General features: G+C 39.1%; 1 protein-coding gene across 5 annotated transcripts in view; it reads left to right on the top strand.

Moving 5' to 3' along the window:
• The window catches only part of DLG2 (discs large MAGUK scaffold protein 2), a 981,187-nt gene that overhangs the window by 16,922 nt on the left and 939,345 nt on the right, over positions 1-24,920 (top strand). For all 5 annotated transcript variants that reach the window (XM_085065660.1, XM_085065786.1, XM_085065682.1 and 2 more), the window contains exon 2: positions 149-280. In XM_085065660.1, coding sequence (XP_084921786.1) covers positions 149-280 — 132 coding nt within the window. The remainder of the gene's footprint in view (positions 1-148; positions 281-24,920) is intronic.

Genomic DNA, 24,920 nt, shown 5'->3' with positions numbered 1-24,920 from the left:
ACAGGTGATCTTATGATTCTATGAACATTTGCTGTAAATGTTCCTTACATGTGGGAACAATGCCTTTCAAAATGTGTAGTTAATATTTGAGCATTTAGATACTTTCCAGAGCCAATAAAGATATTTTTGGGTGTATTTTTTTTTTTAGATACTGACCGAGCTTTAGTGCTGCTGGAAGAATATTGCAAAAAACTACGGAAGCCAGAAGAGCAACAACTAAAAAAAGCCATCAGAAAGGTGATGGGCATCTTTAAGAGCAGCTTGTTTCAGGCACTTCTAGGTAGGTACTAATGTTTAATACTAGGTGCATGCTCTTGGAGGGCAGAGCTAGGTCAGACCTAGTGACTTTCTTATTAGTCACTGTTTAATTTGTGTTTATGATGAAAAGCATGCTGAGATGACCCTTCCAGGTTCTCTGTGGGGAAACTCATTGTCCTGATATTTCAAAGGTATTTTGTTACAGATAGAGAAAGAAAAAGTAATAAAAACCTCATGCAAATTAAGCCATTGAATTCCAAACCCTTGCTGCTTTCCTTTGTTTAATGGAAGATACTGAATCAGAGCAGAATATAGCTGTTTATGCAAAGCTGAAGATGAAACCATCTCCACAGGTAAATGGCCAAATTGAAATTAATTTCTTGGGCACCAGGTAGCATTTAAAATCTTTGTGTCTTTTGAATTACACTCCAGTAAAACAACTTCCATAAGTTATTATAGATAGTGTTTTCAAGGTCATGTTTGCATTGGTTGTTCCTCGTGCCATGCCTGAGCTGCCAGTCATGGGAAATGGTGACTGTAACTGTGCATCTCCCTTGCTCTACCTCCCTCTGCCCTCTTGCTCACATTGCATGGCCCTTCCTTCACACACATCTGTTCATTTTGTGAAGAACTTGTCTAAAGGGCACATTTCCCAAGACAAATGATGTTTGTGGAAATTATGTTTGCCTTCAACTTAAGGCTGTTTGAAGCAAGAGTGTCAACTGTGCTCCTTGCAAAGCTACAGTCAGGTCCAGTTACAGAAAAGTTTTGATTACATGCCATAAAAGTAGAAGCACATCAATAATTCACTATTACTGTGAAGGCAATGGAGGTCTGGGAATAGTTTCAGGAATTTCTGTAGCATTTATGAAAAATGTGTGTTACCAGACTCTAACGTTTCCTGCAAATGGAATTAATCAATGTTAGTGCTATTTTACTTGTAAAGTTTCTCAGCTTTTTTAAAGTGATTTGCTTTATTTTGTAAAGTCTGCAGAATTTTAATTGCTCTGTATGCTATAAAAAAGGAAATAGATTAATAATTGAGTTGTATTTACCAAATAGTTGTAACTAGATCTGGGGGAAAAAAAAAAAAAAGGTGGGACATTTCCATTTTGTTTTTATGAAGGTGACTATGGATGCAGAAGTGTGTACTGAAGAAATACACCAGTCACAATAGTGACACTAGCTGTATATTTACTTCTGCACTACTTTCAAATAGTTAGAATACTTCAAAGAATTTTAACAACATGTGTGCTTTGTGTGTGGCTACCCTACAATATCTGTTGATGTATTACACATGTCAGAAATGAAAAAGCAATTATAGCTACATTAAGCTTGAATCCAAAGAAGTTGCATCCTTTGATTGCTACAATAACAGATTAAGGAATATGGTGCTACAGAAGTTAGCTTTTTAATTTATGGGCCTTTAGATATCTTTTCCTTCTTCTTAAATGCTTCCTTTTATAGAAGAGATTTGGGAACTGCAAGACATGTTCAAAGTCTCCCTCATTATTACATTTGGTTTGTTACTTGGTTGCTTTAGATTCTGGAATAACACTAAAGAGGGATCTCTCCTTAGTATTTTAAGTGTGGTAGATGATGTTATTACACAATCAATAACGAGGTTCTTGCATAATCAGTATTTAAAAAACAAAACCAAACCACTTCTGTGACATCTGTTTTAGCTTCATGGCATAATTTCTCTATTCACCTATAAATCAGAGCACCACACAAAGGAATACTTAAGGCAGAGCTTCTGGTCTCTTTTTAAGTTCTATGCAGCTAATGTTCCTTTGTCTTTTATATTTACAGTATGTCTAATGGTCTTGAAAGTGTCCATTTTTTTCTGCCTGATCTTAATGAGACTTAATTTTCAGGGTCTGAGAGTTCATTGCTTTCCAAAACTCTATCTCATTTACAGCTGTCAAACATTGGTTTTGCCCAGAATGATTGACCTTTTGAATATTTAGTGTGTAACTACTAATGAAAAATGGGATTTTTGTTCAGAATTGTTAAACTGGATGCTGAAGTACATATTCTTATGAGGAATAATAACATAATTACATGTGCCAAATTCAGTTTTTGTAGGTCCTACAGCTTCAGTAGAATTTGATTCTTTTACGAATAAATTCATCTATTGTAACCATCCCTGTCCTTTAAGTGTGGGTTCAATTCTTGTTATCTTCCAAAAGGCTTTAAAAATCTGTGGGATGTCTTAAATTGAGTATAGCAAGAACAGATAAAGAAAAATAATAGAGCCCCTTTTCAAATCTAGTGTTGTCTAGTTTCTTTTATTCTCAGATTTATACTTGTGTGATTATGCTGATTTGATTCAGTTATCTTTGCACTTGGGTTCTCAATGTGTGCTTGACTATTTTTATCTTCAATGTGTTTCATAAATATTAAATGTGGACCACTGAACAGTGGAGTAACATGAGAAAAAGGAAGATTCAATATTTTTCTTACATATGTTCTACCCATGCAAGACGCCACTACAATTATTTAAGGAAAAGTTTTGTAAGTGATTTACAGAAGGATTATTGAAGGATTGTCCTTTTACATTTTAATTTGGGTTCAAAAGCATTTTCTTCTCCCTTTGGGCTCTTCTTGCTGCTGGACTTCTTGCTAGAGTGGCTGTGCTTAGTGACAGTCAAGTTAGTTGCTAAGAGGCACATTTTCAAAGTGACATGTGGAACTACAGTCTCTGGAGTCCCATTTACTCTCCAGTGGCCCAAACACAGTGCTTTGAAAATCCAGCCCAAAGAGCAGGGAGGAGGAGAAACTCTTCAGAAGGAGCGTGCAAGGGGAAGAACATCAATTTTGATATTGACATTACTCTTAAGTTAATTCTAGATTTCTTTCCCCAGAAGGATTTTGCCAGTTCTTCAATGTGCAGTGAGGACTTATGCTGTTGTTACGAGCTTGTAAGGATTTTTGCTTTTTGTAGGGTCATCTGTCGCTAGATGATATTAAAGTCATAACATTCTCTCAAACTGTAGCACATGTTCTGATGTGAACATTTTTAAAGCCCTGCAAGGAAGAGGAAATGAAACCTCCAGAAATCCAAATGCCTCATTTGTTGGGATTGTCTCATAATGGGGCATCTTGGAGGCATCATGCTGAGATAAAAAAGGAAAATCATGAAAGAGAATAATAATAGTCATTTGAATGTGTCAAAGCAACCAAACATTTTTTGTTCCAGTTCCGTTCTTTAGGAAACTTAATCAATTTTTATAATGCAGTACACAGTTTAGTACAATTTATTTCTAGAAACCTCTGCTATATATTCGTCTAGCCTTCATTTCATTAAGAAAAGTGCATGATTCTGCAGCTTAGAGGGTGGTTCTGTGGAATGAGAATGGATAAAAGAGGTTTATGTCAGGGTTGTTTGGGTTTTTTTGTAGATACATCTCTATAAAACATCATTTTGTTTCTAGTAGGAATTAAAGTGCCACAAATAACTGTAATCATCTTATGCAGTATTAGGTAAAAACTAATCTCAATAGGTTTTTCTAAAATTCGGATAAACCCAATCTGCAGTGGGTGACGTATTTCCTGAGGACTTTGAAACCATCTCTTATGCTTTTTCTCATGCTTGCGTAACATTGCCTGAATTTTAAAATGCCATATTTCCAATTAAAGTCTGCACCATTGTTTTTTTTTTTTCTTTTGTAATGGTTTTGTACCATTTCTGCAAAATAATGCAGCTATTTTAAAACTGCTCATCCTTAAAATTGCTGTAGTAAACATAAATGTTACAGAATTTACTCATCATCCATGTTACAGCCTGCATTTAGACTCTTAGGATACAATGTTACATTTCCAGTAAGAGGGGTTTTTTAGACTCTTCCTCATTCAGCTCACTTTTAAACCTTTTTATAACAATCCATTTAACAGAGTGGTAATGTCTTTTCAACCAAGTCAGAAAGGAAATCAGATGATTCTTCTGCAATCCCATCCCCAGAAAACTTTTTTTCTGTTGAAAGTTTGTATAAATGAAGTGGAAGTATAACTCAGTAGTGTTCTACTAGTCTCCAAAATTCCAGAGATCTAGTTAAATCTTGGATTCTTCCATGTTACTGGAAAGTGCCAAGGACAGATATGGTGTATAAAGAGTACATTTCAGAGATCCAAAGTAAGTTTCCCTTTGCTTTAATTATTTTAGGACATATGTATCAATTAAAAACAGCATAGCCTTTGAGAAATGCAAATATTTGTTATAGCAAGCATGAAGCAAGCCAAGAGCTTGGTTTCCTTTGGATTTCTCTTAGTTTGATTGACTTCAGTGTCTACAAAGTTGTGAGCTGGGACTGACACTTCTCTTGCACTTAGGTCCATGGTTAAATTTCCGGATAGTTTAGATATGAAAAAAATTGAGAGGACCCTCTCACAGGAATAATGATGGGATGCTGGAACATGTCTTTGTCACAAAAGGAAAACACTGAGAATGAAAAATGAGGAAGATTTTGATAGGCATTGCCAGGCATGTCAACTAAGAATAATGATGAAAATGTCCTCCAGCTTATGTAGGCTTTAATGATAAGAATAATTATACTGTTGACCATATAGAGAGAAGAAGAAAATACAGGAGATCAATGGGAAGAGCAGAAATTTGATTGAGCATGTTGTATTTAAGGAGAAACCCTTTAAATGAAATTTGGGAATAGAGGGAAAGAGGTGGGTCAGGAGTGGGGAATAGATGTATGAACATCAGGATAAATTGTGAGAAAAGCAGGCCTTCGTGACAGTCCTGGGCTGGAGATGGAGCCAAAGGAGGTGTGAAGAGTGATTATAGATGCCAGAAAATGCAAAAATGGGGTGCTGGTCATTCATGGTAGTGCTGAGATTTGTACAAAAGGCATAGAAATAGTCTATTAAGTTCTGCAGATAGTTAGTCTGCTCCTGTGATCTGTCTTTAGGAAACACTGCTGTCATATTCTCAGGCTTTTCTTCATAACCATCAGGACCTCTTGCATACTTCTTCCTTGGAGCAAACATAAGATTTAACATTCATGACACCATAGAAAACAATACTATGTCCAGTTTCCCAAGGCTCCTGATAAAACTGCTAGTGTTGAGTATATCCAAATGGAGAACTTGTTTGACAGTCACCTTTCTGAGGTGAGGCGATGGTGACTGTCGCTACTACCCATCTTTCTCAATCCACAGGAGGAAGCATGTTTCAGCACATAGCACTGTGTCAGTGTTTCAGGGACCAGAAGGACATGAAATGAATGGCTGTGCTGGGAAACTTCTCAACAGGAAAGCACAACTGGGTGTTATCTGTTCATACTTGCCAAGGTTGCTCTCAGTACATGTTTTTAGCCCATTCGCATGTTCAGTGCACTTAACTACTTGCAGTGCTCCTGCATGTAAGGTCACTGGTCTCCTGTGTCATTGCTCTCTAGACTTACTCTCAGTGAGCTGGTTTCTGGTCATGTCAAGCTGTTTCAGCTCCAGTAACAACAGTGAATTCTTCAGGTGTTAATCCAGTGCAGCCAAGCCTGTGTCCAGCCTGGGGACATTAGGCAATCCTCTTGCCAAGGGCCTGCCTCCAGCATGCAACCAAGTCAAAGAATAGAACCCCCGTTGACTTTGCTTGCCTGATCATGTGTTGGGGAGATTCTTCCAGAGATTTATGTTCAGATCTTCCCTGACTGAGAAATACAGATTCTTCTATAGCTGTGTCTAAAAATATGGACTCCTCCCTGGCTATTACAAATGTCGAGGAGCAAAAGAAATGTGCAAAACCTCTTCAGTGCTCTGTCACAGTTGAGAGATGCTCAAATGACATCTCTGACAATGGGGAAGCCTGTTATTACACTGCACAGAGTCCTACTTTCCCAAACTGGCATCTTTCTTTGTTGCAGCATAAATTACAGCAGAACTGAAATTTAAATTCAAGGGCAGCTTTTGTTTTGCCTGAAGACAGCTGCAGCTGCTTTTATTCTTGAAGTCCAATTCTCTTAGTAAGCAAATTTGTGCTTTCTCTCAAAAGAGCTAAAGGTAGCAGTGCTCGATCTTTGGGATGGTTTGAAGCAGTGTGATTTTTTTTTTTTTTTTTTTTTTTTAATGAGCTGGGGGCTGGATTGGAGCCAGCTGGAGGAACTAACTCTTGCAATTTTCCAGTGAAAGTCTGGTCACAGGGAGTGAACCATTTGTTAAAAAGAAAGAAAAAAAGGAAGATCTGTTGTAACTGGTTTCTAGTGGATTTTGGCCCACTGCTGTTTTTGCTTCCATGGCAGTGCAATTTCTCCTGCATTATCAAAATTTCTCTCAATCTCTTATAATTCTTCCCAACACATTGTGCCTGCAGATCCTTTGGAGGAAATGAAGCTTCTTTGCTTCTATCAGATTGCATTGATATTGGGCAGAGGGTTGAAAAGTAGCTGGTGAGAGCTGACAGGTGGATGCAGATGGAGAAAGAAGACAGACATCATGTTGCTGTGGAGGAATCAGAGTGAAGATACCTGGAGAGGGATTGTCACAGAATCACAGAACAGGTCAGGTTGGAAAGGACCACTGGATATCACTTAATCCAACTTCCCTGCTTAATCAGGGTCCCATAGAGCAAGTCACCTGGAATTTTGTCCAGATGGCTTTTGAATATTTCCAGGGGAGGAGACCCACAACCTCTCTGGGCAACCTTTGTGTTTCACTGAAGTCTGAAATGTTACCCAGCTTTTCTTAGTAGTGTCTGTGATGGAGGAGCTGAAATATTTCTCAGAATTGCTTTAGTCTTTGGAACTTACTGGATGTTAAGGTGATGTCTTACTGGTTAGAGATGAGGAGCAAAGAGAGCCAGGGCATGGTGCTCCCTGTTCTTGCTGGCTAGCCTGCTGCTGTGAGTAGCCAGCTTCTTAATATTGAAGCTATTTCCCACCTTAAGGGAAGGTGTATGTGCAAAGAGATGGGAATCTTGTGTGGATACCCCAAATCAGTTTTTATTTGAAAGAATTTAAATATTAAAAGCTTGTGAGTTACCAGAAAAGACCTCAACACAAAACCAAAACTCCAATACCTCTTGCATTTATGGGAATGAATGCTGATGAACTCTGATAAATAGAAGATCCCAGCCCAGGTCTGTATCTGGATTCTCAGCCTTTCTGAGTACAAGAAGAAACCGATTATAGCACTGATACAACCTGGGTAATACATAATCACTTGTAATCCTATGGCAACCCTCTGCTTGTGTTTTGCTGCCTTTTAACCCATGAATGATAACATTTACATCTCAGGCAAGGAATTCAGAACCTTTGGCGATTTTTCTTGAAATGCAAAAGCTGTGCATTGGAAAGAAACAATTTTTAATATGAGCAACGTGTAATTGTTGAGGTTGTTGGTTTTCAATATCCAGCGAGGAATAAAAGCTATTTTTTCTTTCCATAGGATTTGGTTTTTTGGTTTTTTTTTTCTTTTTTTTCTAAAGTGCATCTTGGCCATATGGATTCTGTGTATAATTAGAATTAATAAAATGCAGTTGCAGCAGCTGTTGCTGTGTGGCTGCTGTCCCAATGTGAAGCTTTTCTTTCTCTTTGCATTAAATAGGGATAGCCCTTTATTGTTGGTTTGTGATGAGAACTGGAGACAAATTATTAACAGATTCATTTAGATAATTCGGTTTTATTTTGAATAATGTAGCTTCCTTTTTCAAGCTGACAGAATCTAAAAGAATGATGAGATAGATTATTTTCTTTTTGTGTTAAAGAAAGAGAGACTGGATTTATATCTTGCTAATGTAGTTTGCACATGTACTAATAAAATGGAAGAAAATAATCTGGAGCAAGCTGTTCCATCACTAATCCCAATGTTTATTTTTGTCTCTAAAATAGCAGAGCTGTTCTCCTCTAATGTTTTGGTCTGCAGAGTCATTTTAGTCTAGACTGTGATGTGACTTTTGTTCAGTGAATATAACTTTTTAAGAAACTGCATGGTGATTTTGAAATCACAGAAAACATTTTAGCCTTGAAGAGTGTTATACCTTATGTTTCTCAAAGCTGTTAAAAATGAGCCAAGTTTATTGTCTGGTGCCACCACTGTGGATCTTTTGGAATCTCAGTACTCTTTTTACTTAACTCTGTGCTTCCAGTGCGTTGTGGGAGTCAGTGAAAAATACTGGTTTGAGTGATTTAAGTGTGACTGGGATTGAGCACTGAACAGTGAGATGCATGAAAGTAAACTAGTTACTCTTAGATACACATAGCTGTATGTATTTGTCAATATATATGTCTATATATATAATACTTTTATGACTTTATATATACCTACAGTAGTAGGTAACCGTGGATTTTGTATTTATCTCAAACTTCTGCTGTAGTTTGCTCAGGTATTATTCTGTACTTGGGAGCTCTGTTGAGTATTAAAGTGTGCCTTGACAAGAAATGCTGTGGACTGTGTTGTTCATTCCCATCGCGTGTTGATTCTGTCATGTGGTGCATTTTCTGTGGTCGTGTTTGTGTTCTGTCACCCTGATCTGCCTCTGAGATAATTACATGCTCTCTGCAAAGAAGACTGAATTTATGTCTTTAATTTGTTCTTTCCTGCCTTCATTTTGTTATCATAGCTGTGTGGCTTTGAATATCTGCTGATGTAGATGATTAAGGCACCACTGCATAAAATCCCAGGCTTTAGAAATAGGAAATAGTTTTTATCATGATCATTGTTACGTTATTTTGTTATGCAGAAAGGATGTAGTATTTCCAAACAATGTGAAAAGTAGAGAATTAGGTAAGTGATCAGAGGGCAGTGCTATAACTAAGCCAGTTTCTGTGAACTGAGTTCAATCCCTGTACATTCACACAGTGAGATACTTCTTATTTACTTGACCTCAAACTTGTTTTCTTCAAAAATCCTGCTTCATTCAGTGTGCGGAATGGGCAGCACTCAGCTCACAAGCAAGTATTTAATCCACTGCTTTCCCATAATTGTTTACTCTGTGAGAGGTGCTACAGAGTGGTACTGAAGCCCTGAGAAATAGAAGTAAAAATATCTACTTATTTTCAAGGCCTGATTGGAGTCACGTTTGACATGATACATAACCATATGCACCATTTCTCACATCTGACCACAGCTCCAGCTGCTACAAGGAGTGTCACCATTCCAGCAAGACTGTCTCAGTGTCTCATTTTGGGTACTTAAAACATGAGAATCATCTGATGGGTCATCATTTTTGAAAAATACTGTGTGTGTGACTTTCTGACCCCAGTTGAGACTATCAGTAGGAGTCAGGGGTAGGATCTAATTCCCAGGGTGGCATTTAATGCTCTTAAGCCAAAGAACCCTCAAGAAATCTCCTTATTGCTCTTAGCCTTTCAGCTCCTCAGATAAATGGTGCAAAGTTTGCCCAGGCAGCCTTTGAGCAGGCCCACTCTGCATACTGAATCAAGAGTCAGAGCACAGGGAAAAGTAGTGCTTCACCATATACCTAAAGTGTGACACTTTCGAACTTTGGGAGCTGCCGTGGCAACCTTACCAGTGTTTTGCGTTTAATTTTTCATAGTGATTTCCTAGACTTTAAGGATAGTAAAGAGAGCTTCTCTTCATTAATTTCCATTGTGTGATAGTATTGATAGCACAAATGTTTTAAAGCAAGGTCAAAACTGTTGGACAACTCCACATCAGCTTTTGCTGCCTGAGCTTTTAGAGATGCTGGAACTACCAAAAGTGCTGCTTCCTTTCTCTTAGATCTGTTTTTTGTCCCAATAGTTAGATGGCTTAGATGAGCTAGATGGTTTCTACTGCAAAATAAATATTTTGAAGGCATATATATTGAAGGTACTGGGGTTTGGATTGCCATAATTTTCGATATTCTACTGATAATGGAAATGTCGGAGCAGCTTTGCTTGGAGGACTCACTTCCAGATCATGGCTCTGCCCCTACCTTTCTTCATGCTCTGGGCCAGTCCTCTGCCTCCACTGCAGGTGTGGCTCAAGTGTGCCCTTGTTGGTTTCTCCCACCAAAATTCTGGTTTTATATATATATATATATGTATGTATGTATGTGTATACACGCACACATACATATACACACATACAAGTTACATATAATTCATGATATAATATATATGCACACACTGTGTACATATATAATTGCATTTTTTTGCATATATACGTATGGGAATTTGTTTGGAGATTCACTCTCTTCCCATATCCAAGTATCTGCAGGCAGTAGGAGGAATAGTTGTGGAGGAGTATCTTTCCAAACAGACAGTAACTAGATAGCAGGAGAAATCCAACCTAATTACAATGAGACAGAGGGATAGATACAGAGTTTAAATGTTTGTTGGCTATTTTCTCCCAAGTCTTGCATTTTCATGAGTCGTTTTTGATCTCTAGTTTTGAACTGATCTGTAATGTCATTCTTTTTCTTCTTTAACCTCTCAAACCAAAGGGTTGTTCTGTTTTTATTCCAGTTACTATTTCATACCCAGCCAGCCGTTTGAGGATTTACCAGTAAGTTTTGGAGTGGTAGACTGCATTTCTCCGGTTTGGTTAGTTGTGTTTAACATGTAGCGATTAATTTATGGTGTAAGTTTTGTAAATGTAATGTGGAAGAATGTAAATACACTTGGAAAAAAGTAACTTTGAACTCTATTAAAAGTTGAAGTAGTCAAACTCTTCCTCTAAATAAAGTTTAGAGTGACATCTTGTGGTTACACTGATTTCAAATGCATATATCTGTTGGTATTATTTTATTTGGTCCACAGTCAGAATGGTATTTTCTGTTTCAAAATGTTTTGGATTTCTCAGCAGAAGTCCGTAATGATTTCCACTAGGGCTTTTGTGAGACTAGAGAAAACACTGCTATGTGGTGTCGGGACCATACAGGTTTAGTTAATCTTTTACTGCATGAAGTTTATCACATTTACCTGTGAGTTTCCAATATTTTGAACTCCAATTGAAGATGTTATAATGCTCTTCCAGCTGTTTGTAATTTCTCAAGAAGTTTCAATTAGCCATGGTGCCAAAGCAAGTGGGAGCTCATGTCTCAGCAACATCTGTGCCAATTCATTAACTGTCCAAAGATTTGCTTAGGTTTAGGTAAAGATAAATATATCCAGGAAGCTGGCATGGGGGATTTATCAATGTAGGAATGGGCAAGCCCATTTCAGATCCGTATTGCAATAGTGTACATGCATGCTACCTATGGATCAACCTCCAAGGTGCTGGGTGGTGTAAATGTGCTACCACCAGACTGTATCCAAATGCCTAGAAGGTGCTCAGGCTACAGTTTTGTGCAGTAGATCTAAATGAAGTACAAATCTTTTAAATGCTAGGTGGAGATGTAAAATAATTTTGTGCTCAGAAGCTTAAAGAACTTGGGAAAACACATGAGATTTGCTTTCACTTTTGGGAAGTCCTCTGCAGACATGCAGAATTAACATCTTCCTGCCGAGAGTTTTGGCTGGGGCCAGCAATGTATTAGCTGGTACAGTCTTGCAAACTAGCCACACAAAGGTCTCTTCCCATTCCTGAACAATGAAGAGGAGAAAGATGCTGATAATCTGCTAGGTCAAGTTATAACTATATAAAATGTTGATTAATGTTACCATGGAGCCCATCTGGCAGGTTGAATACCTGATTGTAAAATTAACTGTTCAATAAAAGACACTTGACCTTTCTAAGAAATAAGTTCTTTTTCGGAGAATGGATTCATTAACACATCTCAAATGGAAAGTCCCTCTAGCACTGCTCAACTCGCAATATGTGGCCCCAGGTCTGCTGTCAAGTCTTTTGATGTTGGAGGCTGGATTCAGGAAAGGATTCTGTGTTTTTGAAACTCAGGGTTTTTTTGGAGGTATTTTGGTCATGTAAGGATGCCAGCGCTGAACAAATGATTGATATGATGTGCTGGCAGTGTTAAAGGTTTTTAGCTTTGTGGTTAAAGCACACAAGGAACATGAAATCCAAGAAGCCCAGCTCAGTGATCCTAAAAGAGCCATCTGGTGACCTCATTTATTAATTTGATGGAAAAACAAAGATGCGACATTTTCAATTAAGATGAATGTTTGGCTGCACTGCCATAATTGGTTTTGGTGGATAAGTAAGTACAAGTTAAGCTGTTAATATAATCCTAATACTGAAACTGGAAGCACTGATGTTGATTTGGTGTAAACCAGAGCAAGTCATTTGGAAAGCCTCTCAGAATAGGCTAGCTGGTTACATTTCTCAACTATAGTTTAGGAAAAGCCCGTAAAAATTATGTATGAAGTACAGAAAATGTGTTTAAAGATATATTTACAGGGATAATTCTGAAAATTTCCTTGGCAAAGTGCTTCCAAGCATTCCAAAAGACTATTTAAATAATAAAGAAATTTGCAGGTAGTTAGGCACCAAAGTAATGCTGATCATTTTTAAATGCCATCTCTTTTGGTCACAGAAAGAAATGACTGGTGATGATGTTTCACGGCAAAAGAAAACTGTCTCCTCTACATTTCATTTCTGCTGCACAGACAGCAATATCCCTGTTGCCATTTTTTAATAGCTGCTTGGCAGATTTTGTCCTGCTATGAATCAGAATCTTCTCTAATAGGTTTTGTCTGCGCAAGAAAGAACTTGCTGTGCACACTGAGACGGCTGGATATTAAGTAGATTTTGCAACAAGAGACTGTAAAGAGGTTTCCGCATAATACAGGACATGAGGCTGGGATGACATTGTGCAAACTACAGTTTTTTTCCAAATTGTGACCACCATGAAGTGAATTCCCTGCACTGGCAGGAAATAACCCATTGATGGAAACGCCAAGAGAAATGGGGCAGAAACTATGTGCCACCTGATGACCACTGCTGTTGAGTCTGGTAGTCTGTACTGGGTGGGATGCGTTAAAAATAAGGGCTCATCAGTTAGACAGTGTTTGAGTAGTGGAATAGCTGTTTGAAGGCTTAGTTATTGAATTCTCTGAACTCTGAACAGCTACTCATATCCTCTTTCAGCAGCATAAAGCCAAAATCTTACTGTGCTGTGATCACTTAAGTCCCCTCTCTGATTTCATCAGAATAAAAGGAAGATTCTAGCAATTCTGGCCCTGATTTTGTGCCAGTGTTCCTCTCACTGCAGTTCAGGACTAACAGGCTGCCTGCACAGTCCTCCAGTATTATTAAAATCCACAGCAAATTTAAATTTAAAGTGGAGGTGGCTGAACAACAAAATTACCTGCGGAGTTTGGGGGCTGTTGCTTTAAGTAATTGCTATCTACCCATGTAAATTCCTTTGGGGTGCCTTTTGGATGGATTAAATATTCCTTACTTCTTCTCTAAACCTCTTGTTTAATATTCATGTGTGCTGTTAACCAGCTGCTGCATCCTGTCCAAGAGCAAAAAGGGGTAGGCATTTCAGTAGCAAACCAAGTGATACTTAAAGATATCCCCTGCCTACTTCAGAGCAGCAGTATGGGAGTTAATTGATATTTATCAAATGCACTGAAGTCCTCGAATGAGAAGCACTATGGTTGTGCCAAGCATAGTTTGTTTATTTCAAGCTCTTACCTGGCCATTTTGACCATTTGCTAAATGCACTTGAGAGCAAGCACACAAAACTTGCTATAATGCTGACTTGATTTCTCTTCTCTAAATGGGAACAGAATCAGGACACACTTTCCTACAATATAATAATTACAGAAGTGTAGGTGCTCTACTTAACCTGAGAAAAAAAAAGCTCTTCACTTAATTAGCTGCCTGGCATTTTGCAATGGATGGTAATATAAAAAGGTTGTATTAACAAAATGCAATATAGAAAGACCTTGTTAGATTTTATTACATTTTCTGCTTGGCAATTTATTAGTATTAGAAAGCCTAATTCTTTTGCTTATCTTGTAATTATAGCAAGGTGTTTATGAACAGGAGTTCCAGCTGCTTTTCTGTATAGAGTCTCATTAGATGTGAAATTAGAAAGCTTTTTAGACTGTCAGTTTTTGCTCATTACACAGGGTGCGTAAAGCATTCTGAAATGCATGCATTATGAGAGGTCAGCATGATATTTTGTGAGTTTCCTGAGTTTCCAGCAAGGACAATGAATCTAATAGATAGAGATGGTCTTCCGAGGAAGGCTTCTTTATTTTGAAGACAACATATTTAAAATCCTCCTCTGGAATAGGGAGGTAACTACTATTCCCCATTTCATCAAAAAGCAGCTTTAGGTGTCTGTGTGTACAGTGCTCCCTATCCCTGCATCTGGCTACAGTTCAGTGTCTCCATTTGACACCTAGGGGTGTCTGGTGACAATGTCCGTGTTTGAATAACACAAAAGCCTCCTGAGGTGTCCTGTCCTTGTGTGTGGTGCCCAGCTGACCATGGCTCTGCTGGGACTTTTTTACAGATTTCAAAACCCAGCTGATCTGAACAAAAGCTTTAGTGACTGACCCAAGACCTCACAGGACACTTGTGACTGAACACAGAGCTTAACTAAGGAATCCAAAGCTTGCATCATATCATGAGATCATCCGGATTTAGGCTGTCAGGCTCAAGTTATAATGGACAGCATTGTCTGATTTCATTCTCTTGGAGAGAATTTAGGCCAGTCAAAGGCCTATTCTTATTTTTTCTTATCTTCTCTATGGAAGATGGGATATGATATCCACCTAGAGCAAAAGTGGGCCACAAAATGGCAGGCAGTAATTAGAAATCAGAACATTTGCAAATAGGAGAAGACACTGAGCTATTACCGGTGTTAAAACTTAATATTTATGTGTCCCTGTATTTTGCATTGCTCATGATAAGTTCTTACTTTTACAAATCAGTTAATTTCTGGAAATTATTTGTCTTACCACTTGGGCAAATGAATGTCTGTCAATGGATGGAACTGCCATATATGAGACTTTTCACTGCCAGTCTTGCTTTGGCAGGTACTTGCTCATAATGTGAAATCTGAGTGATTAGGATGGAATAAACCAGCTTCATGAACTCTGATGCAATAAAGATCAATATTTTAATGAGAATATAAAATCAAACCTGGACATTTTATTGCTATTCTACTAAACCTGGCGTTACTCTGGCCCTCTGTTAGTGAGAGTCCACTGATTTTATTAGTTCCCAGTCTTTAGTGCCTCTCTGGAGGGGAACATTAGGCATGGAGTGATAGGACAACGGGGAACGGCTTTAAACTGAAAGAGGACATGTGGAATCACAGAATACATTGAGTTGGAATGGACCCATCGGGGTCATTGAGTCCTAGTCCTGGCCCTGCACAGGACATTCCAAGAGTCACATCATGTCCCTGAAAGCATTGTCCAAACGCTTCTTGAACTCTGTCATCAGGCTTGGTGCTGTGACCACTGCCCTGGGGAGCTGTTCCAGTGCCCAACCAGCCTCTGAGTGAAGAACCTTTTCCTAATATCCAACCTAAACATCCCCTGACACAACTTCAGGCCATTCCCTCTGGTACTGTCACTGGTCATGACAGAGAAGAGATCAGTGCCTGCCCCTCCTCTTCACCCTTAGGAGGAAGCTGTGACAGCAATGAGCTCTCCCCTCAGTCTCCTCCTGGCTGGACAGACCAAGTGAACTCAGCCACTCCTCATACAGCTTCCACTCAAGGCCCTTCAACATCTTTGTTGCTCTCCTTTGGATGCTCTCTAATAGTTTAATATCCTTCTTAGATTGTGGTGACCAAAACTGCACACAATATTCAAGGTTAGATTAGATATAAGAAAGAAATTCTTTACTGTGGGGGAGATGAGGCACTGGAACAGCTTGCCCAGAGAAGTTTTGGATGCCCCATCCCTGGGAGTGTTCGTGGTTAGGCTGAATGGGGCTTGTGAAACTAGCTTGGGCTAGTGAAACCTTGGTCTCTGCCCATGGGACCAGGGTTGGATTAGATGATCTTTAAGATCCCTTCCAACACAAACCATTCTAGGATTCTGTGAGCTGAGCTAGGAGCAGAGAACAGCTTAGATAACTGTAACCAACACTTGTACGTTACCCACAGGCCCAAAGAAACAGAATGAGATTCAATCCACTTAATTTGCACCCCAGATGGGTTGGCTTTCAGAATGAGGGTTATACTCCTAAATATAAGGGTGTATCTCTAGGCAATGGAAAGAGGTGGTGCCTTTGAAAGCAGGAGATCCTGTTTGAGCTGAGATGACCTGATTAGATTGGCTGAATTGTGTTCTAAGAATTCAGGCAAAGCAGAACAACAAAAAGAGCAAACATACAAGAATAATGAAAACAATTACTGCTTTAAACATACTTAAAAAATCTGTTTCTAGATTGAGCTGGCTCTGTTTCTGAAATATCTTTGTTTTTCAGAACAGGCAGTCCTGCAGAAGAAGGAAGGTTTTTTAGTTTGGAGGTTATATCTAGTTGTGCAATGGATTTTTTTGCACCAGTTTCAATATCATTTACTTAAGGAGTCTGAGCTGGAGACATATGAAGCACCAAGCCAAGAAAATCTGTCCTGTGTGTGGTGCAAAGGTTGCATGTCAGAGAGAAGGACAAGATTGCTCAAAAGCTTTGCTGGTGATTCCTGGTGATTAAGTGAGGTGTATGGGTGACAGCATAAGAATCCCAGTTGATACTCCAGAAAAATTAAAATATATACATCTTTCATTAACTACTTGTCTGGGACTATAACAGTTGCTAGAGTAATCTGAAAACAGGGCTGTAAATATTGGATAAGAACATCCAGTACTTAAACGAGATAAAGTAACTGCCAGGGCTCTGGGGAAGGTAAGGGACAAGCAGTCTTTGTTCAGCTTTGCAAAATGTACTGTTTATCATGTAGGGCTTTTTGTCTTGGGAATTACTACCAAGCCCCAGTTTCCCATTGGAGTGCCTTTCTGTTACCTCTTATGTCATTCATGGCCTTTGCTGTCAAGATAATTTCTTCCTTTTTAAGATTTTGGTCAAAGGAGAAAATCAATCAAACAAGTTAGTAAATTTATACAAGAGATTGTGAATTAGATATCTTCAATTTGCTACATTTTCAGCTTTGGCCTCTGCAGTTAAGATGAAAGGGTGGGATTTGTGCCTTTTTGGGGGACTTGCCTCTTTTTTGACATTCTTCTCCTCAGCCCCAGGATGCCAACTTGAAGTACCAGGGTGCTGAGGTGTTTCCTTCAGCATTTGCCTACAGAACTTGGTGTAGTATTAGGATATATAGTGAAGGTCCCTGTTGGTCAAGGCCATGCTCTCTTTGTACCCGGCTTTTTTTACAAGTTGGATTTACTTTCAGTAAAGAAAGGCCTAAGAAATGAACTCCAATGGTGGTTTATCAAACCAGATTTTTGTTTGTGCTTGTAGCTTTGGGTATTGATTATCAGTTGGTGAGGAGCTGGATCTCTGGAGAAATTGGGATGGGGTTGTGAGGCACAATACAGTACTAATGCTGTTATAATGTTATGCCAGGTACGTTTTGCATTTAAACAAGGAGTTGGCATTAAATCAAGACAATCCTCAGGTACTGGAGGACATTTGGGTAAACAAAAGGCCCAGTCTTGAACTTTTGCTAAGCAGTGTGGGTGATAAGTAAAGGATTAGAGAGGAAGACAAAGAAAACCTAGGACATGTATACACTTCTCAATGGGATAAACACATTTTCAAATTGGATTACAAATCTGAATAGACATATAAACACCTTCTAATAAGAATTGTGTTATATGGTTACACCAGGTATATTAGATAACCTGTGCTGGCAAAATTAGGTTTTTGCCATCCAGCACCACTTTTAAGGATAAATGCAAGAACTGCAAGATTTCTTAGTCCAAATTCATATTCTGCAAGATTTGCACTCAAATAAATCAGATATGAAAGTTTCTGGAAGAACCTTCCCTGAAACAGGACTTGCTTTACTGTGTAAAGGAAATACATGCTAAGCTATGCCAAAGGATTGGAGATATGGCTGTTCCTGTATAGAAATCTCTTCACAAAATTCAAATGCATTTTTTTAGGATTGTGATTCATTCAAATTGTCAGTTTCCTCCAGTGACAGCTTTAGTGACAGCCCTCATCATGTGTTTGAAAAAACAGTAGTACAAAAATAGTCATGATAAAAAGGAAAATGTTATCGTTCGACATAATTGCTCTGCTAGACCTCTTCTTTTTGCTGCAAAAGAGCCTCAGAGAATATCACAATTCCTTTTCATTGCCGTCCCTGGAAATCACTGGACATGAGAGATATGGTAGTCACATATCTCAGCCTCCCTGTTCATCATTTATTGCTGTATACTAAAACTGTGACACAAACTGCAGTGCTTTTTCCCAAACTAGAAGATGTTTTACAAGTGTATGGCAAAGGAAAAGGTTTGAGGAGCCCTTCACTAAACAATAAATTTACAATAATTTCCAGCTAACACATTTTTGCTTGGAAGTACAATTTCCATAGTGCAGTGAAAAGACCTCAAGAATTTTCTGTATACAGGTTATATCTTTAAGGGCTCTCAGTGGCACCAGGAGTGAATTCCAAACCTTTGAGTGTGACTGTACATCTGCGGGTGACAGAGATTCTCTACTCTTTCTGAACTGGATAATGCCCTCATAAAGCAGCATCTGGTAGAGTGTGCAGATCCCATGTGGAAGTAATATTACACAAGTGCTGGGACTGCACAGATAGCTCACAAATGTGGAAGAAGCTGCAGTCAGCAAATTCTTAGTAGTTTCAAATATGGTTAAGTGACAAAGTTACTGCAAGGCAAGCAGGCGTATGGATTTCCAGCAAGTTAGGGAACTGCCCATGTGCACACTCCCACTGTCCAACAAACTGCTCTCTGAATGAACTGTCAGCTGAAATCTAGTTGGAAATGTCTTTATTAGTGAACTGATCTGGGAACACACATATTGCCGCATGGGGGACTCAATCACCTGCATGTAAAATAGCTTGAATGGTTTCTGAGAAGGTTTCTGCCCATTTGACCAGCGTTCTTGCCAACCATTCACAGCCCCATAAATCAGAGTACATGGCTGCTCTGTTCTGGAGGCCAAGAGAATGTTAAAGTATGACTCTAAGCTCAGCGCTATTAAGGTGATTCCAAGCGTGTGTAGTTGACATGGCATAGTTTGTGTACCGTGGGTGTTGGGTGACATCTCTCAAGCACTGTCAGAATATGCCTTCAGACTCTTCTTCAGATGTTGCAGGTTGTCCCTGTTCATTTTATGGAAGTGTATCATCTGTCTAGCCTAAATAATATGCCTGATAGCAGTCACTCAACACCTTGTTTTTGTGGCTAAATTTGACTTCACTGTATCCAGGTAGATCCACTAATCTGTATAGCCTCTGTTGACCAGTATGTTGCCTGTGCAGAGTCCTGGTTAGCTGCTGTATAATGCATAAACAATGAGGCTCGCAGAGTTCATGAAAACTGAGACCTTTGGAAAATTGTTAATCATCTTTCTAAAGGAATGACAGTTCACAGTCTGGAGTGAAGCCTTGGCATAGCACAGAAAGCCAGCTGTGTCCTGGGCTACATCAAAAGTGAGAGGGATGTTTCTCCTGCTCTGTTCTACTCCGGTGAGATTTCACCTGGAGTGCTGCATCTGTCTCTGGGGTCCTCATCACAGGAAAGACGTGAACCTGTTACAGCAGGTCCAGAGGAGAGTATGAAAATGATCACAAGGATGGATTACCTCTCCAGTTAAGGAAAGCAGAGGAAGTTGGAGCTGTTTGGCCTGGAGAAGGCTCCAGGAAGACCTTATTGTGACTTTTTAATACTTGAAGGGGGCCTATAAGAAGGATGGGGACAGACTTTTTTGTAAGACCTGTTGCAATAGGTCAAGGAAGAATGGTTTTAAGCTAAAAGGGGGTAGATTTAGACTAGATGAAAGGCATTTTTCTTTTTTCAATGAGAAGCATTAAATACTGACACAGATTGCCCAGAGAGATGGCAGCTGCCCCATCCCTGGACACATTCGAGGTCAGCTTGGATGAAGCTCTGAGCAACCTGATCTAGTGGAAGATGTCCTGGATCAATGTAGGGAGGTTGGCCTGGATGGCCTCTCAAAATCCTTTCCAACCCAAGTGATTTTGTGATTCTGTAATATGAATATTGGCTGTATTCACCATGAGGAAGCTCTCTGGAGTGCTCTGCTTTCATCCCCTGAGTTTGTGCAAACCCCTCCATCCCTGTCAATCCAGGGGGTGAATAATTTTAACAGCTGCTGCTCTTTTCTGATCAAAGGATGTAGGGCCTGACAGCAGCAGCATATCTTTACACATGGAACCTCATCTTGACTAAGGCTTCTTCTATATCACCAATATCAAAAAAATTGTCTGCCCTAACAATCAAACCTCTCCTGACTGCATTATCTCCAGTTCATTGATCCAAAAAACATCAATTATTTCTATTAAACACAAATACTTTCAATAGGGATTTTCTATATACTGTGCTAAACTTCAGGATTTTACAGATAATTTCAGTGTTCTATAGTATTTTGATGATCTTTCCTCTGCTTTTTTGCTCTGTTGAGACCAAGCATAAAAGCTGGCTTTTTCACAGCATCTGCACCACTAGAAAACTTGAATTATTTTAAGGAAGTAAAATTTTCCCATCCCAAACAGCAGTAAAAGTCCACTTTGTCACAGCAATATCACAATGATGAATGTTCAAGGGCAAAGCTTTGATTAATGACAGCTGCAGTTTGGATTTCACTGATGGTGATTTTGTACCTCCTTCCAGGCAGCTGCACACTTACTGCAAGTATCTAACTAGACATATTTATTATGCTAGTTTGGTTAAATAGTCGTATAAATGAAGCATATGGATACTTGTATAATTTGCATCTGCAGCGTGTGACTATTATGTGAAGTAGGCTTCTAGTAGAAGAGTATCCATCCTTCAGTTGAGATGTTCCTATTAGCTTAAATTAAGGAGGCCCCTGATTAGGTTACATAGAAGTGAAATACCAGTCTGTAAAAGGTCCTGGGGGTGAAGGGATGCAGTTGTTCTCCATTCAAAAGCACGTTGGTACATGGAAAGTTGTCCAATAATTTCAGCTGCCTTTCTGAAGTGTTGAGCTTAGCAAAAAATTAGCAAATTTTGGGTGAGCATAGCAAACTGTAAAGCAAATATACTGCCTTCTCTTAAATGTTCTCTTTTTTATAAATGTGAAAGACTAGCCAGCAGTTTTGCTGCTGGAATTGTTGTGTAGGATTGCAACTGTAAATAGGATATTGTGACAACTGTGTAGGAGTGAAGCTGAGGTGAGACTTCTAAAATGATTGGTTTCACCTTTAAGCTGTTACTGTAATGTAATTAAAGTGGTGGTTGTGCAGTGATTGTTGGAAACTTGTATTTTGCATGCAAGCAAAGCTGTAGGGAAACCATCAATATGATCCATAACTCAAATTCTGGCTATTTTATTGCACAGATGTTATTTTAACTCTGTGTTGGGTTACATGGTGTAAAGTGTGTCTTTCTTCACTTTACACCCAGGCATGTCCTGCAAAACAGAAGCTCCCATCTCCATTTCCATTACTCTCCTCTACCAGTTTCTTTAAATATTAGGTTTTGGAGCTATCCATTTGTAAACTATTTGTTATTTTATATGCAAGATGGAAAGTAATAGAATAAGGTTGGTTATATACGTTGGCAGATACTGAACAGGCTTCAGGTCCTTGCTGTGCTACAACCCCTGACCTTGCCTCTGCCTGAGGAAGGATTCCAGCCCTTCTTGGCCTTCCATGCTTGCCTCTCCTTACCCTGGGTGCTTCCCCGCACCACGTGGTGTTACCTGCAGCATAAATCCCGATTGAACTTGAGGAAACAGGGCAAGAGTCTCACCACACAAAAGGAGCCTCCCATCAAATGTTTTGTTGATTGCATTCAGCAGTGTTGCAATGCAGAGAGAGATGCACAAATCAGTTTATGGCTTCAGAATTAATTTCTCTTGTGAGTTGTTACTAACAGGTACGGTGCAGAAAGCATGTGCTCAAAAACTCATTTTTTGTTTAGGGACTGCAGTCATGGGGGTAGTAAATCCTACAAGGTGGTGCTAGAGTTTTACACATCACTGCAGCAAACAAGAAGGTTTTGAGCTAGAGAAAGTGCTCTGCTCCCACATCCTCAGCAGATTCCAACAAATTAGTGTTAATTCTCTTTTTCCTTCATGTACTATTAAGTGCATTCTCTTCACAAGCTAACAAACCAAAGCGGGTGATAGTGTCTAAAATAAAAGCATGTTAAGAAATATTTTATTTCCTATTGCTTATTGTTCTTTCTCTCTGTATAATACACTGTGCTCCCTAGGACAAATAATTAATGCAGGTGATGCGGTTTTTGGCGGGGTTACTCTCAAGGGGATGGTTTATACGAAATGAATTTCTTTTTTCTTGCTTGACAAGGGATGGGAACAGCGAGTAAGACTTGTCACCAGGTGGCACCATTAACCTAAGTTATGTTTCAGCGAGGTGAGTGCAATGAAGTTTATATTCAAAAGGAATTTAGTAGAGAGATTGCTCTTTTCACCTTCCTTCAAAGTAAACACAGAGCACAGAGAATAGGCCAAATACTTCTTCTGTTCACTGGCACATTTTAAATTATTTCATGCATTTGCAGTGCTATAATGTGGCGAAGAGTCTTCCACGCTTTGTGTATGGTAAGTAAAATGCATGTCTATATTTCTCCAGAAAACCCTTGCCTGCTTTTGAATTTTGCAATACAGTGCACATCTGGTGCATCCAGAAGCAGCATTTTCCCTAGTGAAATCCCAGAACAAGGCCAGGGAATTCTCAGATGAAAATACTTGTGTCTAAATATTGTTTGAACATTTTAAGACTCTATTCTATGAAGCTAAGCAATAAGAAATCTATTTTCCTTACTTCCAGTGAGTAGCACCATGGGCAGTGCAGGGGAGATGATGAGCCCCATCCCTGGCTGCTGTTCAGAAGTGGGGCTGGTGTTGCTACCCCTCTGCATCAGAACTGCTGCAGCCTTGTATCAGCTTGTGCTGCTTCTTGGCACTCACTGGGTGGTGTAGCTGTCCTCCGAAGCGAGGAATAAAACTTTTCCCCTTGCAGACATTTAAATGGCTTGAGTTGAAAAGTTAGAGTTTGTTTTGAAAGGGTCGGGTTGCTTTTTAAATGGCTTTCAGTGAATTTTATCAGCTTGATCGTAAGGTGGTAAACATCATGGTGTTTTTTCTAACAATGATATTAACCAAATGGCAGGAGGCTAGGGTGACCCTTGGGAAACAGCAAATTCTTGTCTTCTGATCAGGTATTAAAGAAGAACAAACCATCAGCCAGTTCTTTCTGAATAAGCTGGAATATTTAAAGCGAGCAGTGTTTTAGCTAGCAACCTTTGGGATTCTTTAAAGCATGGTTCTAGGGTGCAGGTTGTAGTTCCCACTTAGCTCATAAAAGTAAGCAGGAAACCAGAGGTTTATACTTTAAAGGATTATTTAATTAAATTTTTATTAGGGTGAAACCATGAAATGGATCTTGTTCATGTGAACTGTGAATCATAAGGTCACATCAAAGCTGATTGATGTGGGTTGATTATGCTGCTCCCATGTCAGTGATTTCAAGGGCATTACTGGGTAGCATTTTATTGTACTAAACTGCAAGTCATGCTGTAATTTAAGTTATACATATTTTATGTGGGTTTTTTTTTTACCTTTGCTTGCTTCTCTGGTCAGCTGTGAAAGTCACTGATGATGCAGTCTTTGTGTCAGTGTCCAGTCTTGAGTTGAACAGAGGCAGTGGAGTCTGTCCTTGGGGAGATTAAAACCCTGAGTGGGCTCTCTGAGGAACTTGATCTAGTTACCCCTGCTTGAGCAGGGAGGTTGGAGTAAGTGTTCTCCAGAGGTGCCTTCCAACCACAGCCACTCTGGTTCTGTGTCCAGCAGAAGAAAAATCTTGGCAAACAGAACTCTGGGATTTCTCTAATTAGGCCTGTGCAGTGCCATCCATGTGGAAGCTGCAGGATTGTTCTTCGGGTGGACTCCTTGCTGGTAAAGATAAGAGCAATATTCAGAGCAGTGGAAAGAACAATTCTCTTGAGATTTGCATTTCATTGCCGTTTTTTACTGATGTTTACCCATTACAATGCAATAGATACTTAAATTCCAATTTGTCTTCATCCCCTAGCAAAGCAGAAAATGTGTATGGTGCATAGTGAATAGAAAGCAGATTCAGCAACACAATATCTTAAAGAAAAATGCCATTAAGAATCAGCCAGTTCTAAACCACCCTGTATGTACACAGAAACCTTTTCAAGTTTCAGTATACTGATTCAGTGGACATCTTAAATAGCAGCAGTAACAGTGTTATTGCAACCCCATGGTCTAAGGAAGAAAGTGAGGCAGGGCTTGTAGGAAGAACAAGATCAGCCAAGTAGAGTCTTTTGACAAAAGAGGGTATTGCTTAGAAGAGTGTCTCTCTGATGTTGATTTTATTGGTTTATGGAATAAAAGGCAATTGGAAACAATGACATTATCAGGTGCTCCTGTGGTTCAAAAAATGTTGTCTTTGTCACTGTTTGAAGGATCCAAATGATGTATCAGGAAACAGGAATAAGACTCCTGAGTTGTGGTATTGTACTTGTTTATTGTTTTCCTTTTTCTTTCACTTTTAAATGGAGACATGGATGTGGCGGCAAGAAGGAAATAAATCTGATGTGTAGATAAAACTCTTTATCTAGGATGCTGCCTTCAGTAGAATCCTTAGCACTATAAAACCTAAATCATGTAATAACATAAATCCTAAACATCAATTCTAAATTCCTTGGTGTCAT

This window comes from Lichenostomus cassidix, chromosome 1 (genome assembly GCF_008360975.1).
Source record: "Lichenostomus cassidix isolate B80296 chromosome 1, HeHo_3.0, whole genome shotgun sequence".
NCBI classification, from domain to species: domain Eukaryota; kingdom Metazoa; phylum Chordata; class Aves; order Passeriformes; family Meliphagidae; genus Lichenostomus; species Lichenostomus cassidix.
Note: the sequence above shows the minus strand (reverse complement) of the source record. Positions and strands in the feature narration are given on the sequence as shown.